The 14,658-nt window shown below is 35.5% G+C and overlaps 1 protein-coding gene across 5 annotated transcripts in view; it reads right to left on the bottom strand.

Moving 5' to 3' along the window:
• Nucleotides 1-14,658, bottom strand: part of SVEP1 (sushi, von Willebrand factor type A, EGF and pentraxin domain containing 1) — a 136,313-nt gene that overhangs the window by 89,695 nt on the left and 31,960 nt on the right. For all 5 annotated transcript variants that reach the window (XM_088130016.1, XM_088130014.1, XM_088130011.1 and 2 more), the window contains exons 4-9: nucleotides 9,378-9,536; nucleotides 8,533-8,712; nucleotides 5,479-5,658; nucleotides 3,730-3,927; nucleotides 1,402-1,520; nucleotides 690-819 (exon numbers count right to left, since the gene is read on the bottom strand). In XM_088130016.1, coding sequence (XP_087986142.1) covers nucleotides 690-819; nucleotides 1,402-1,520; nucleotides 3,730-3,927; nucleotides 5,479-5,658; nucleotides 8,533-8,712; nucleotides 9,378-9,536 — 966 coding nt within the window. The remainder of the gene's footprint in view (nucleotides 1-689; nucleotides 820-1,401; nucleotides 1,521-3,729; nucleotides 3,928-5,478; nucleotides 5,659-8,532; nucleotides 8,713-9,377; nucleotides 9,537-14,658) is intronic.

Below are 14,658 nucleotides of genomic sequence, written 5' to 3'. Positions count from 1 at the left end.
ACTGTAAACACCAATATAATGAAAGTCCTACATGTGCAAGTCCAGCATTTGGCTTAACACAATCTTTCTAACCGTTAAATGCCATCAAGCTTCTACAAAAGGTGAGGGCCCCTGCCAAAAAGTTACCCTTGCTGTATCAAAATGTAAATATTGACCTTATGCCAAGGAAGATCTGTCTCTAATGGTTAACATTCCTCATGATCCAAGAATCAAACATAATATGCACATAACATAATATGCAAAGCTCCCACAGCAGTTCTAAAGTCAGGGCAAATTTATATGAGACCAAGACGTTCTTAAAGTAAGAAATACACCCAGAAATTTTAAAAGGTTAACTAATTCAATTGGAATAAGATCAGAGTTACATTGTGGAATTGGCAGCCCGGCTGCTCCATTTGAACCAGTTTAAGTTTCTAAAGGGAGATTTTTAGCTTCATTGTTCTTAAAAGGGAAAATAATTTTCCATGATTACATTAACAACTGCTTTCAACATAAGGCAGTCTTGCATAATGACAAGATGCTTACAAATCTGGAACTTTATTTTGTTATAGACTCAACAAAATGCGACTAAACTGCTTTCAGGTATATGTATGACTCTTTAATCAGTGCTAGGGCGGGGTGGGGGGTGGGGGGGTCACTAAATTTAATCTGAGATACTAAAGTATGCATATTTTCTCAGTAGCACTCACCAATCACTTTGATCTTGAAAGAGCAGCATGCCTCATTGCCAGCTCTGTCAGTTGCTGTATACGTAATGTCAACTTCTCCAATTGGGAAAAGGTAAGGTGGTATAAACGCCGGAGTAACCTGAACTAACACCTGTAACAGGACCAGCCTTAGTAAGGGTAGATGAAGTACTAAATAGTGAATTCTTAGGAAAGACTGAACTTAAATACCAAGAACCAGTCATCTCTATTGTCAAGGGAGAAGAAATTGAGGTTAAGCATGGATTTCTTCCTTGCCAATGCTCTCAGGTCCTCCTTAAATCAAAGATGATCTTTGGACAAAACGTTGCACTGTGACACATTGATTAAAAAGCAATCTCACTGCTACATAAAATACATTAAACTTGCATTTAAGAAAGATGAAGGCAAGTTACTTGCACTGATGCTTTTATCCATGCAGCTTTTATATTAACCAACACACATTAAAAAAAAACCACTTTTCAACAAAAGTAAAACATTTTCTTGTTCTGTCATTATCTTCCTGTACTGATACACTAGACAGCAGACATTATACAATTTCACATGACTCAAATCAAGGGCAAAAAGGAAAATTTTGACTTAATCATTGCAATTAATGTAGTAATTTCTGAAAGTTCAAAGCTTACTTATGTTATTTCAGTAATGAACAACATACATACTGATGCAAAACATAGTTTACATTCTAGTGTTTGCTTACCTCATCTCTAGAATTATCAACTGCATCTGGAACCTGCCAGCTAATATTTGCAGCATTCTGGCTTTCCAGAGTTGATGCTTCAATATCACTTGGACAGCTAATTTGGGGAGGTTCAATGTCTGCATAAGATACATAAGACAAATTTGAGTATGTGCATTAAAAAGCATTTTAATTATTTTAGGAAAAATGATCTATTGAAAGGCACCTATTTTTCTTCCAAAAGAGAATTGTGTCTGTAAAATTCCCCACATATACTGAGGTTACCATTCACAACCTGAACAGAGCTTTCTGAAATTCAGTTCCACTATTTTTTTATTTTAATGTAAGAGCAGTCTTTATACTCTTTTTTTAAATCATACGTCAATAAAATTTTGTCTGCTTACAGAAGTGGGAATTACGTCTATAAACAATAATTGCTTATAAATTACTAACTTCATGACAAACAACAAGAATCCCACCATCCAAGCAGCTCTGCAGAAATAGCTACAGGATTTGCATTCTATGTTTTTGAGATGTGAGATCACCTTACAGTAATTAGAAATAATCAGATTTTGCTTTGGGACCACTTCTTAAGTTTTAAAACAAAGCAACAATATTGATTATCAGCCATTAAAAAAATGGAAAACATGTACAGTATTTTTGAAATGTTGAAAACATTTATTATTATTTTTCTTTAGTTGTATGTTATGGCCAATGCTGTTAAAATCTCTTCAGTTCTGCAGCAAAAACTTTATCTCCCTGGCATGAAGACCTTTTAAATTTTGCAATTATTGTATCAATGATCTCCATTTCAATTAGGCAAGAATGTACATACATAATTCACCTCACACATTATTGATCTAAAATCCAATTGTATCACAATATACATATGATCAAATGTGTAGCAGGGTTCATAATTTCCCTAGTCAAAAAAGAAAAACATCAATTCAATTTAAACTGCATTGTGCTTTTGGCAAAAGTGCTGATATTAAATGGCTTAACTAATTTGATTTCCCTTCATTCTTAAATTGCCCAAGGAACATTTGGCCCAATTGGAGTCAAATATTCCAATTCAGCTTGTCTGTTTAAAATGGATGCTATAAAAACCAAATATCAATTGATAAAGACCTGGGAAGGGATTCTGAGAGACAGAGAAGGTAAAGGACAGGAAGCTCAGCCCAGGAGACTGGAGAAAGATTGTACAAAATAAAGTTATGGCCAAGGAAACCCAAGGTTGGGATACAGTGAAGTCCTCTAGACATAAAGGGGAATGTGGAGGAGGAATTGAAGCAAAAAAACTGGCTATCAAACAGAGAGCGATGAAGAACTGTTACATGAACATGTACAGAACTCTTACAACTGTAAGATGAAGAATGGGTCATGCTCTAAAGCAGTGTTTTCCAACCTTGGCAACTTTAAGATGTGCAGACCTCAACTCCCAGCATGAGGAATTGCTGGCTGGGGAATTTTGGGAGTTGAAATCTGCACATCTTAAAGTTGCCAAGGTTGAAAAACACTGCTTTAAAAGGTGTGCAAGGGAGGTTGGCTCAAGAAACTGGGCAAATAAAATAGGCAGCAACCTGAAAAGCCAAGTAAGCTCTGGGTAGTGAAGACATGTGTAGAATAGATGAGATCTAGAACATGCAAAACTGCCTTAAGCCAAGTGAGATCACTAGACCGCTACTCTGGATTTTAACTACTCTATAACACCTGGATTACATTTCTCTGCAATTCTGCAAGGCCAAGTCCATCGCAGAAGTTAGTGCGTTCAAGCTTAATTGTGATTTTGTGCTATTTCACATGGGCTAAAAAGGTAATAATGTCTAAGATTAAGCCTATTACAAATGTAATATTTTACCACAGCTAAGGCTAAAAAGGGAAGGAGGAAATCACATGACTCATCCTTTAACTAAGGCATTAAAAAGCATTATTTCTGCTACATGCCAGACTTAAGTCTCATAAATTTATGTGGCTTTTAGCTGAAATAAATAGTGCTACTACAAAGCTATAATTTCTGGCCAATATTTATACTGTATACTGGTGAAGCTTTACTTCTATTACATCTGGCTTTATCCATTTCAGTTTTGTCTCCCTCAAATAACAATGTAATTTCACGTCAAACCACCAGCATAAGACTCAAAAGGTAGGTTATGAAATGTTCAAACTGTTTCGATATCCTCCATTCACTTAACATGTGCAAAAAAAAAAAAGATTTTCTATTCGTAATACTATTGCTAATTACCTCAATCTTGGTTTCTCTAATCTCAACATTATTATTATATAGTTCTTCAAAGCTTTTTTTAAACTCTTCCCTTTTTTACCATAGCAAATTATTGTCAAAATCCATACCTTTACAAAAAGCTTTGTGCACATTTTCACTCCATTTTCCAGTGTTTAAACACCTCAGTTCTTCTCTAACACCAGACAAAAGGAATCCACTTGGACAACTGAGACTGCACACAGTTCTGTATTTTGATCGTTCAAGCCCACAAATATAAGGGTGAACAATAATACTTTTTGGGGTTTGGAAGGCAGGGCAATGCAACTCTAGAGAAAGGAAGTATATTACTATCAACATGTACAAATGGAAAAGATATTTCATATTTTATCAGTCAACAGTACAAATGTAGATGTTTATATCAAAACTTATATAAATGTTGCATATGAAGTGTAAGAGAAAATCAACATAATCAAGTCAGAGGGAAGAACCGCTGAAAGCCAGCAATATGATATTTCTTTATAAGATGTTAGACATCCTCCCAAATCATTATGTTCTACCTCCACAAAAAAATCTGTTGCAGCTTTCTTTGGGGTCTGGCTGAAATGGTCCTTTAAATCCTCCCCAGAGAATCTTACAAGGGAATTGAAGGCTGCAAACCTTCTGGAGATCAGTTGGCAAGTTAATACGAGCAGGCGGGAGTGATAGGAGATAGTAAGTTTGAACTAATTTCCATGCCTGCTTATTCCATCTTCCTTTGCACTGGCAAACACCAAGTTACATTCTGAAAAACTGCCCTGCATCATGACCAAGTTTTTTCCTTATGTATTCCCATTGCCTCCAATAATCACTAGATGAGAGGGAGTGAAGAGACATTACAGGGGACTTCTTATTCTTTATCTTGGAATGTAGCCAGCAACTTTGGAATACTGAGGTCTAAGAAGGACTTTATTATAAAATAGATATTTTTTACACACCTTCCCATATTGTAATGGAACTGCTACACTGAATCAGGCAATTTTTAATACAGATAACCTAAAATCCAGCAATAGCTGATAGTTATTAAAAACAACAGTAGAAATGAAATATATTGTACTATCCAGGGCCTTATGCTTATGCTCAGCCATTTCTGATCTGTGAAAAAGTTTTGCCTTGCTGTTTATGTGTAACTTACATCAGCAGATTTCAATCTAACATGAAGTGGATATTGAAAATAGATTATTTCAATGAAAGCTAGATTTTAGACAGCATCTGCATATCATTTCTCATCAATCTTATTTTTACATATTTGTGTGTGTGTGTGTATAATATATATTATATATATATTACACACACAAGTCCTCATTTAGCGACTGCCTTGTTTGGTGACCATTCGCAATTATGACAGTGACGAAAAAGTAACTTTGTGACCAACCCTTGCATTTATGACCTTTGCAAGTCTCTAAAGCAAAGAAAAGCTGAAGTAAGATCGTAAAATCGTGGTTTCACTTAGTGACTGCTTCGCTTAACAACCAAATTGCTAGTTCAAATTGTGGTTGCTATGCGAGGACTACCTGCTAATTAACAAGTTAATTACTCTAACTTGTTATAGTTTCTACATTTTTATAACATACAGTAACTGGCAATTAAGTTTTCAAAGTTTCTGGAGTACTGGAAGCTTAAAACCAGAACTACTACTTCTGAGTTGTACAGTTCTAACAAGAATCCATAGTTCTCTTATACCAACATATATCCTATGTAATACATTTTAAAAAAATGATCGTGGAAGAACATAAAGGAAGGTTGCAAAAGTTGTATGGTAAGTTATATAGAAAAAGCAATCAAATATTTTGTTAAAAATAAAGGGAACTAAAGACATGTATTTATGTTTTGAAACATACCGACACATTTTGGTTCCTTCCCATCCCACTGTGAGTTGCCTTGACAGGTAAGCTTGGTGTTGCCTTCCAGTTCATAGCCTTCATTACAAGTGAATAAGCACACCGTCTTGTAAGAGATCTCACTTAGTGAGCAATTAATACGGCCGTTTTGAGGGGTTGAGAATTTGGGGCACTTGCGAACTGCAGAGGTTAAAATACGTATGTTAGCATTTTTACTAGAAAGTAGCTGAGTAAGAGATACATATCATGTCTATCTTTTCTGTAAATATACCCACACACCTCAATTAGACTGTATGCAACAGAATTAGAGCGAAGATAGGAATATTATTCCTCCAACTCCAATGGACTTTGGATCTTGGGAGATATTCACAGGATAATAACTGCAGTAGAGATCCATAGCTATCGATCTATATTACAGTTAATTATTATCCTGGGAATATCAGACTGTCAGGTAGGACAAATATCTTACCTTACAGAATTATTCCCATACCTAAGATCCTAGAACCTGGATAGTGAGAACAAATCTCACCTTTTTTCCCACTACTTTATCTCATTAGCTGTCTACATCTGCCCTTGGCATATTAGAAAAAAATTCAAGCTCTTTACCTACTCTTAGTTATATTCCTTCTTTTTTTGCTCCCTAGCTCTGGTATGTTCTTTTTCTTTCTTGTAATTTCTTCTGTTCTTTCTTGTAATTTAAAACACATATGTGAATCTTAAGGTCTTTTTAAATTAGACTTGCTTCTAGAGTACCTGGCACTTCACTTCTTGGGGAAATGATAAAAATAATGCATTAAACTGACTTTAGTTTCATATAAATTTGTGGCAAAAGATGCTTTTGAAAGAGGTATCTTTTAATTCTGAAATGAAAGAGGACAGTTCAAAACCCGGTTCCTTCCTCTTCCAAGCAGAGTCCCTGGGTCCAAGAAATGTCAGATGAAGTCATAAAAAGCAAACTTCAAACCTTCCTTTAATAAAAAATCCAAGAGTTTAGAAACCTGGTAATCTTATTTTAAGGTACATCAGGTCAAAAAAAGGCTTGCCCCATAGTGCAAGGAACATCAAGCTGCATTCAAGGTAAGAAAGTATCCTCCCCAAAGGGAAATCTTGTTCAAATGAAAGTGAAAATGCTGGTCAGGTTCAGTAAAACAAATAAGTAAGGCAAGCATGATTTGACTTCAAGCAACGAGCCAGAGAGAGGATTAAAGAGACCCAAGCCTCAACACAAGAATGCCTGCTTAAAGCACCACTGGAGTTTATCCCAACCCCAACCCCTCCCCAAAGCTGATGAATGTCCTGAAACGTTTCCAAGTACTTTTAAGAGATTTTTCTGGGAAAGCGCTCATCGGTGACTTCTTTACAAGTGTAGTTTTTCACTATTACTTCAAAAGAGAATGGATGTTTTTCACGGAAACAAAATGTTTCAGGAGTCAGGGTTTAAGAAAAGATTGTGCATCTTCATCTTACATCATCTGGTGTAAGATAATGATGCACGATTTTCTGCCATGTCACAACAGAGACCAAACATTACCAAAAAAAAAAAAAAGGGTTAAGAAAGAAACAAAGGAATTTGTTTTTCTTAGTTTCTTGAACACTGCCAGGGTGAGCGGAAAGAACCTCCATGCCCTGAACTTACAATCAGCTTTACAATAAATGAGCTGATGACATGTTAAAGATGTGCCAGTGCTAGAGCACTGACAAAGGCAAGTAGGTCATCAAAGATAGGCAGATGCCCAATATTTGAAAGTACAGATAGAAGAGGTATCTACAGAGAGAAGGTTAGAGTCTTTGGCGAAGCCCTAGTCTCTGGGGAGGCACTGGGCAGAAGACCCCCAAGAGAGGTTTTTCCCCCAATAGAGACATAGACACGGATTGGTTTAGTGGATCCAAGGAAAGGAGATGAGCAGTGCTGAGCAGATTCATTCGTAAATCCAGCACATTCTTTCCTTTTACTCTCATGATAATCCTGGAAACAGGGGGAGGGAGAAGGAGTGAAGGGGGAGGCAGTGAAGGAGGAGAGTTAGAGGAAAGTAGTCTCTGGGAGAGAGACTTAAGAAGAAACCTGACACTGGGTAGAAGCTGGGATCTTGTTGTAAATACCTTCTGTAAATAGTTTTGCTGTAAATAGTCAAGAAGAAGCATAAAAGCCTCCACTGTCTTGGGTCCTCTGTGTCAGTTGCTATCCTTGTACTCCTGAATACACATCCAGTTCTAAAAGAATCTAGTTATGCTGTGACAATTGTCTACATTGGTTGATTGATGTTTTGTTATATACTCAGATTTTGGAAGTACTGGTTGAAATATATGTCAGATTAAAGGGGGGAAGATTATTGGTACAAGCAGTATTTTCAAATTTCTACTGAATGTTTATTCTCTGATTAATTCATATGTCAAAAATAAAATTAACAAACCCTGCTCCATTCGTTTAGATCATGATAGGCAATTTCCTTGTCCAGAGCTCAATATAAAAATTAGTGATAGGTTGGGGCACAGGCAATCAAGCCCCTGAGTACAAATACACACTAAACAGTGTTTTCCAATGTTGTTCATACTTCTAACACATAGAGAGACATGAAAATGGATATACAATATTTTCCTATCCACACATAGTATAGAAGAGTTCATGAGGAAGGTGAAGTTTTAACTGTGCCAATTCTGGTCCTAGTGCATTTAAGATTACTGCTCGGTAATTCCCTCTCAAACAGTCCTTTTGGGAGAACTAACCAATCACAGAAAATATTTCCTAAGCTATCCAGAATTAAATGCCTGAAATTTTCTCTCTGGTCACTTGATCGTATATCTTTAAAGTTTGGTTAAAATATACATGCATAAAAAGTAGTATTCCAAATATGATCAATTGCAGATAAAACTGATATTTTATACTCAATATCAATTCCACTAGGCAGGGTTACATGTACTACAGGCGTGTATGGGTGGAGTGCCATATCAAGCAAACAAGACAGAAAACAGCACCTTCTTCCCGACTAGAAAGTTTTTAAAAAAGCCAACCCAATAACAGAGAGGCAACTGTTCTTCCAGGATAAAACGTCCTACCTCTGCAAGTTGTCTCTGAACCAGACCATACACCATTTGGCTGGCAAAGTCGTATGCTACTCCCAACAAGATCAAATCCTGTTTTACATCGGATTCCACAAGCAGCATTGAAGTAATTGTTGCAGACATTCTGGATAAAATAGCCATTTTCTGGAGGGTGCAGCTCAGGGCAATGGACCACTAATTAGAATACACAACAGTAAAGACATGGTTATAATGATTCACAGCACATTTCTATTGTATTCAGAACTTCTCCTGTATCATTAACATTGACAAATGTTAAGCCAAAAGATTGTTTCTACCTCATTAGTGTTAAACAGAAAAAGGGCATTCAAAGTGTGTTCCTAAGAATCTTGAAGTTCTTGGAAAGCTCCTGAATGTACCTTGGTAAGAATGCAAAAAATGAAAGAAAACTGCCTAAAATAAATTTTGCCTACCCCTTCTATGCAGTGTATAGCCATGGGCATCTGCAAGGGCGATGCAAATTGGCAATACAATACACTTGAGGAAATCACCATACAAATGAGGTGACATACATACTAGGGTCAGATGTTCAGAAACAAGTCTGTAATGGGACATTTCTGTGATGACATCATCACATATGTGTCATCATTTGGTGTTATTGTGGTTTGCCACATGCACTTCTGGGCACAGCCACTGGAAGGAATTTTCATCACTCTAGGCTTCAGTAACTGACATGAAGGAACAATATATCTTTATGGACTTTATGGAAGTATAAACTGGATTCCAGGTGGACAAACTGGTTTGGAAAGGAAATTCAAATAGGAAATATTGCTCATGATGTTAATTTTTTAACTGAGCTGTTTCTTTAAGAAATTGCTTACCTTCACATGATTTACCTCTAGGACGATACCCTTCCTTGCATATACAGTCCTCAATAGAAGTACTTCCTGGTGGAGAAGTGTGATTCTCATCAGGACATGAGATGCAGGTGCTTATTCCACCTGGTGAACCTTCAGGCTTGTAGGTTCCAGATGGACAGGCTACAAAGTAAAATGTGTATAATAAAAGCAAGTTAGGACTAGACTAATAAAACATGTAATTATGCCATATCTGCAGTTTCACTCCCTAATTTCCAATACTGATGCCAAAGGCCCCTATGCATTTTATTCACAGCCTACATCAATGTGTTGCATGTTACCTTTCCATCAAAATCAAGTCAGTCATTCTTTGGGAAAAGAAACTGATATGTAGGTAGGAAGTCTGTATTATGCAAACCCTTTTGTGCTTTTAGGTTTTATGTCTCAAATTAATAAATTATGTTTCTTTACTTCATCTTGTTCACCTGGTCCTGATGTATTATAATTTAAGTCTTCCTCAGTTACATTTTTAAAAACAATTTCAGTGTGAAGGGAAAAGCAATATAAAGAGAACATATTTAAGAGGTTACATATTAAAATGTTTCTATTCAGGGAACTTGATTAAAAATGGGAAATAATCCTTATATGTCATTTTCTTCCGTATCAAGTGCTAATAGCTGGTCACATTAAAGACTTTTGTATCTGCTTTGCTTTGCTGTAGATCCTTAAGAGCCTATTATGCTCTTTTGTACTATATCTTTATTTCGCAGAGAAAAGCTGCTACATCAAAAACATCAAGAGATTTACACCAGCAGCTGATCTTCTAGTGGAGAATTTCAAAGAAAAAAAATTACTCATTTGCTCAGACCAATCAGCAAAGCTCAGTGCATATATATAAACAAAAAGGCAGCAAAAAGCAATGGACAAACTTATTAATGAGATCTGGAAATATGGTTCACACAAGAAAATAAAAATTTTAACACATATACAATAACATAATGAAATATTAAAATTTCACAATGAGTGAAGTCCAAATTATCCTACCACCTGTCTCATAATAGCTTTTTATTAAAATGAACAAAACAAGTTAAAAACTAAAAAACAGAATTCTAAAAAAATAACAAATGAATGTAATATATTAGATAAAATATAATTAGGAAATGATCAGATTTGAATAAACTATACTTGATTGATATTTTATTAGTTGGCCAAAGCAAATTTCCCACTTTGACTTAAGCCCACCCCCTGCAAAAAAAGAATTGCAAAGTGTTTTGTAATAACAAACCTAGGACTTAGATGATTTTTTAAAAATGCTGCATTTTTATAAAGGGATGGCAATAACACCACAAAAGATGATTTTCATTATTCAAGTTTGTTGGATGATTTTCCCAATTTCCTCACAAACTTTTGACTAAAAGTTAGGAGTAACTAGGCATTCCTACAAAATAGGGTAATACAGGCAGTTATGCAAGAGTTCTGTTCTAGGAATTCATGAATAAACTATTTTTTTTTCATGTTAGATTGTGTGCTGCACTTGCACAAAATGGAGGCTGCTGTTTTGTAAATCTATACAAATCGTGGTCACAGTTTTTGCATCCTTGCATTAAGATGGATTTACCCAAGCCAGGGCTTTTGTAATCCAGGTTCTGGCAGTTTACAGATTGTTTAACACTATCTAGAAAAATTACAATTTATTTAATGCAATTTTAGCAGAACATAGCATCAGTTTGGATTATCTTCATGGGCTTGATGTTATGCTTCGATTTAAAAATAAACGTTACACTATAAAGAATGGGATTTATATTCAAGAAACTTTATATAAAATGGCAGAATTTATTCCAGATGAATTAATCCAAAATTGAATACCATCAATTTCTGGACTGACCCCATTATGTTTATAACCAACTAGCTAAAACAGATGCTGTAGCAGAAGATTTACTACATTCATCCCTATTTTACAGTGCAGTAGTTTTAGCAGATCAATCCCCATGTCTCTTTCTTACAAAATTTCATTCTATTGTACCCTTCCAACTTATTTTTTCATTTTCCCCAAAGGTTTTTAATATTCTGTGGCCATTCCACATAGATAATCATCACTACATTGCATTACCTTCACTTCCAGCTAGGATAATGCCCCCCACCCATCAAATACTGAAACATCTACAAATCTTAGAGTCCACGTTGCTAGTATGTCCCCAAATGGTGAAGTTTTGGCTATGTAAACACAGACATTCAGAGCACATTTGCCATTACAATCCTCATAATCAAGGGGTTTTGATACTCCATTCATGAGGCATAGCTGCTTGGCTTGGTTGTGAATGTTACTGGCTGTGGCTAGATGTTCTGTAACTTTCATCTACCTTTCTATTGATTCTATAGGGGTGTTATATTGTTATTTAGATTTCACTTTGGTTAAGAAGTTTCAGAAACAGTTCTGCCATATATTGAATTATCACACATCCCTTGGATTCAGCAACAGCAATACGTCAAAGAGCAAAACCTTTTAGCAGCATAATGACTTTAATTCAATTGTAAATTACCAAATGTGAGGGTGAGCTTATGTCCTATAATTCCTTTGCTTTGAAGTTCATTGATTTTTAAAATAGTACCAGACTGTACAGAGAAGACTGACTTTAAACTTTTCAGGAGTCTTTCTACAAATAGACAGCATATCCTTGAGAAAGAAGTTAAACAGTTCTAACATGCTAGCATTTCCATGTATTCATTCACAATGCAAACTGAGACCCTTGAAGAACGGTGCTCAGCAAAAGAGGCAGTGCCAAGAATACTGGCTTAACTTTTTTGCTACTTCCAAGGACTGGAGGAAAGAATCTCTGAAAGTGGCTCTCCTTGTCTGAGTATGTCATTCTTCTCTTTTCCTCTACCATGTGGAAAGAAAGCTCAGAGATGCAGGTTTTCTATCACAGCATGCATTTTCCTTGAACTTTACTTGCCCTTTTGGATACTGAGCATCACCCTCAATTTACAGTAGTTTTAATAGGATTGTTTCTAGGAATGTATGCCCTATTAAATATTCATTACAGTGAATGAACTGGAAGGTTCCAACTGGGATTATTTCAAGTTTCCCTACAGAAATGTTCAAATTGTCTATTTGTAAAGGAAAAGAAATTACTTTAGAATTTTGATCTTCATATAAATATTCTCTCATTTACACTAATTTTAATTTTTCAAGTAAACTATAAAATAAGACTGATATGTTCATATCAAGACAGAGTGAAAGTGAATATATCATAATATGTGACATAAAAGGCTTATTTCTGTGGCCTGGAAGCACATTCCTTATTTTTGTCATGCTCAATTAAATCATCTAACTTGTGACTACTAAGAAAATAAATATTTTAAATGCCACATGTCTAGAAACATTTGTAAGCCAGCTGTATCTGTGTCTCTAGAGATTGGAAATATTGATTCAAAGCAACATAAACACTTGTTGAAAAGCTTATTTATGAAATCAAAAGAAGTTACTGAAGCCATGGGAAATTTTTGAGAGCATGTTGCAGTCAACGTGGTTGTCATGCAATGGTGGCCATGGTGGCATGAACGGATATTTAAAAAAATGTCAGGTGTGGCATAAAACTTGGAAGACACCAATATACCAGGCTGGGCCAATAGAATTAAAGCCCCCCTGCAGAAAAACATCAAAACAGTAATATTTCAGACTCTTCAAAGGAAATTAGTAGAATAAAAAGCAGCGGCATAAGGCTCTATATGGAGAAACAATTCAGAAAAGGCTTATCTAATCAAAGATATTCATCAATGATTCTTTTAAATGGATAGCATAAAGTAATAAAACTATCTGGACCACTAAGCCAGAAAGTTCTGATTGGCATTTGAGAAGGACTTTGGATAAAGAGAAGGGTAATAAACCTTGGTTTTAATTAACTTGCAGCTACTTACATAAGAGCATAACTAACTGTCTTGATAACTATAGAATGGGAGCAGTCCATATGTTACCACAACGCCTCACTAACAAAGAGAGATGTAGGACATCTCAGAGACCTCTCTATTTCTCCAAGTATTGTGGGACTATTAGCCAACTAGAAGAGTCACACTCCTACTTATTACTACCTTGCCTATATTCTACCATAGGATGAGTTTTATTTCTTCTTCAAGAAACAAAGAAAAAAATAATCAAACGGTAATATGATCTAGTATTAAATGTCCTTTGGTTTGAACAGTTTTAAGATAGTGAACCATGAAAGTTTTTATTTTTCCAAGAAAGCTATTTGTAGGAGCAGAAGAATAAATATCACAGCACTTATTGCATAATTCATAATGCATTTCTTACGCAGATAATTCAAACTGTTTTTTTTAAATTAGGGTTGAATTTCCTAACTGAGTGCATGACCCCCTTCAAAGATTCAAATATGTATCTGCTTTCAGTCAGCGGGGCTAATGAAAATATTACTTTTCCATTCATTTTATGTTATAAATACACCATTTTTCCAGAGTATTGTTATGCCCTTTGGGACAAAAGTGAAATTAAAGGCCCATCAGTTAATGATAAAAATAGATTTTTTCCTAGTGATTATGAATGGCCTAAAGCTGACACTGAAACCACACCAACATTTCTAATTCTAGACATGCTCTAAATAAAGGCAGCATGCCAGTAGAACAAAATAATCATTAAGCTACTGATAAGAAAAATAAATTTAAAAGTTTGCTTTAAAAGGTTCTTCTGTGATTTTAGATGCTATATTATTTATGAAAAAAACCCACTAAAACAAAACAACATATAGTTTATTACAGAAACCACTGCCAATTTCTGCTGTCTCTCATTCAACAAGATAATATTTCCTGCAAAATGTTTCTCTGACATTTTCCATTGTTTGAGGTGCGTTAAACTTGTATGCTGAATAATTTCATGACCTATTACTGTGATTTAACTTGTTATTAACAGATCATATGTACTTTCTTCAGTCAGAACTGTAACTGAGATCCTATTTTTTAGAGGTTCCAAAAATCCAGATGACCAGTAGATGCCAGCAAAGAGATAAATAAAACTCTAACTCATCTAGAGGTCCTCTGGCAGCTTATCCTAAGTCCTTATCCTATGATTTTACTGTATCTGCAAAGATGTATGATGCTGAATGAATAAACTGGGAGTTTAACAGAAGGCAAGTGACCAGAGAAGCTATGTACTCTAGCACTACATGCACACCTCTGAGAAATCATGATCAGAATAGTTGCTAAGTTGCAGAGTGCATCCTAAGAGTTGATAATTGCCCTTCAGAAGTGACTGAGTGACTACTTCTGGCTGAGTAAGCAGAAACTGTAGGAGCAA

The sequence above is a fragment of the Python bivittatus genome, unplaced genomic scaffold (assembly GCF_059951505.1).
Source record: "Python bivittatus isolate LINGU-HERP-01145 unplaced genomic scaffold, Pbiv_v1 ctg000850_np1212, whole genome shotgun sequence".
Classification (NCBI taxonomy): Eukaryota; Metazoa; Chordata; class Lepidosauria; order Squamata; family Pythonidae; genus Python; species Python bivittatus.
Note: the sequence above shows the minus strand (reverse complement) of the source record. Positions and strands in the feature narration are given on the sequence as shown.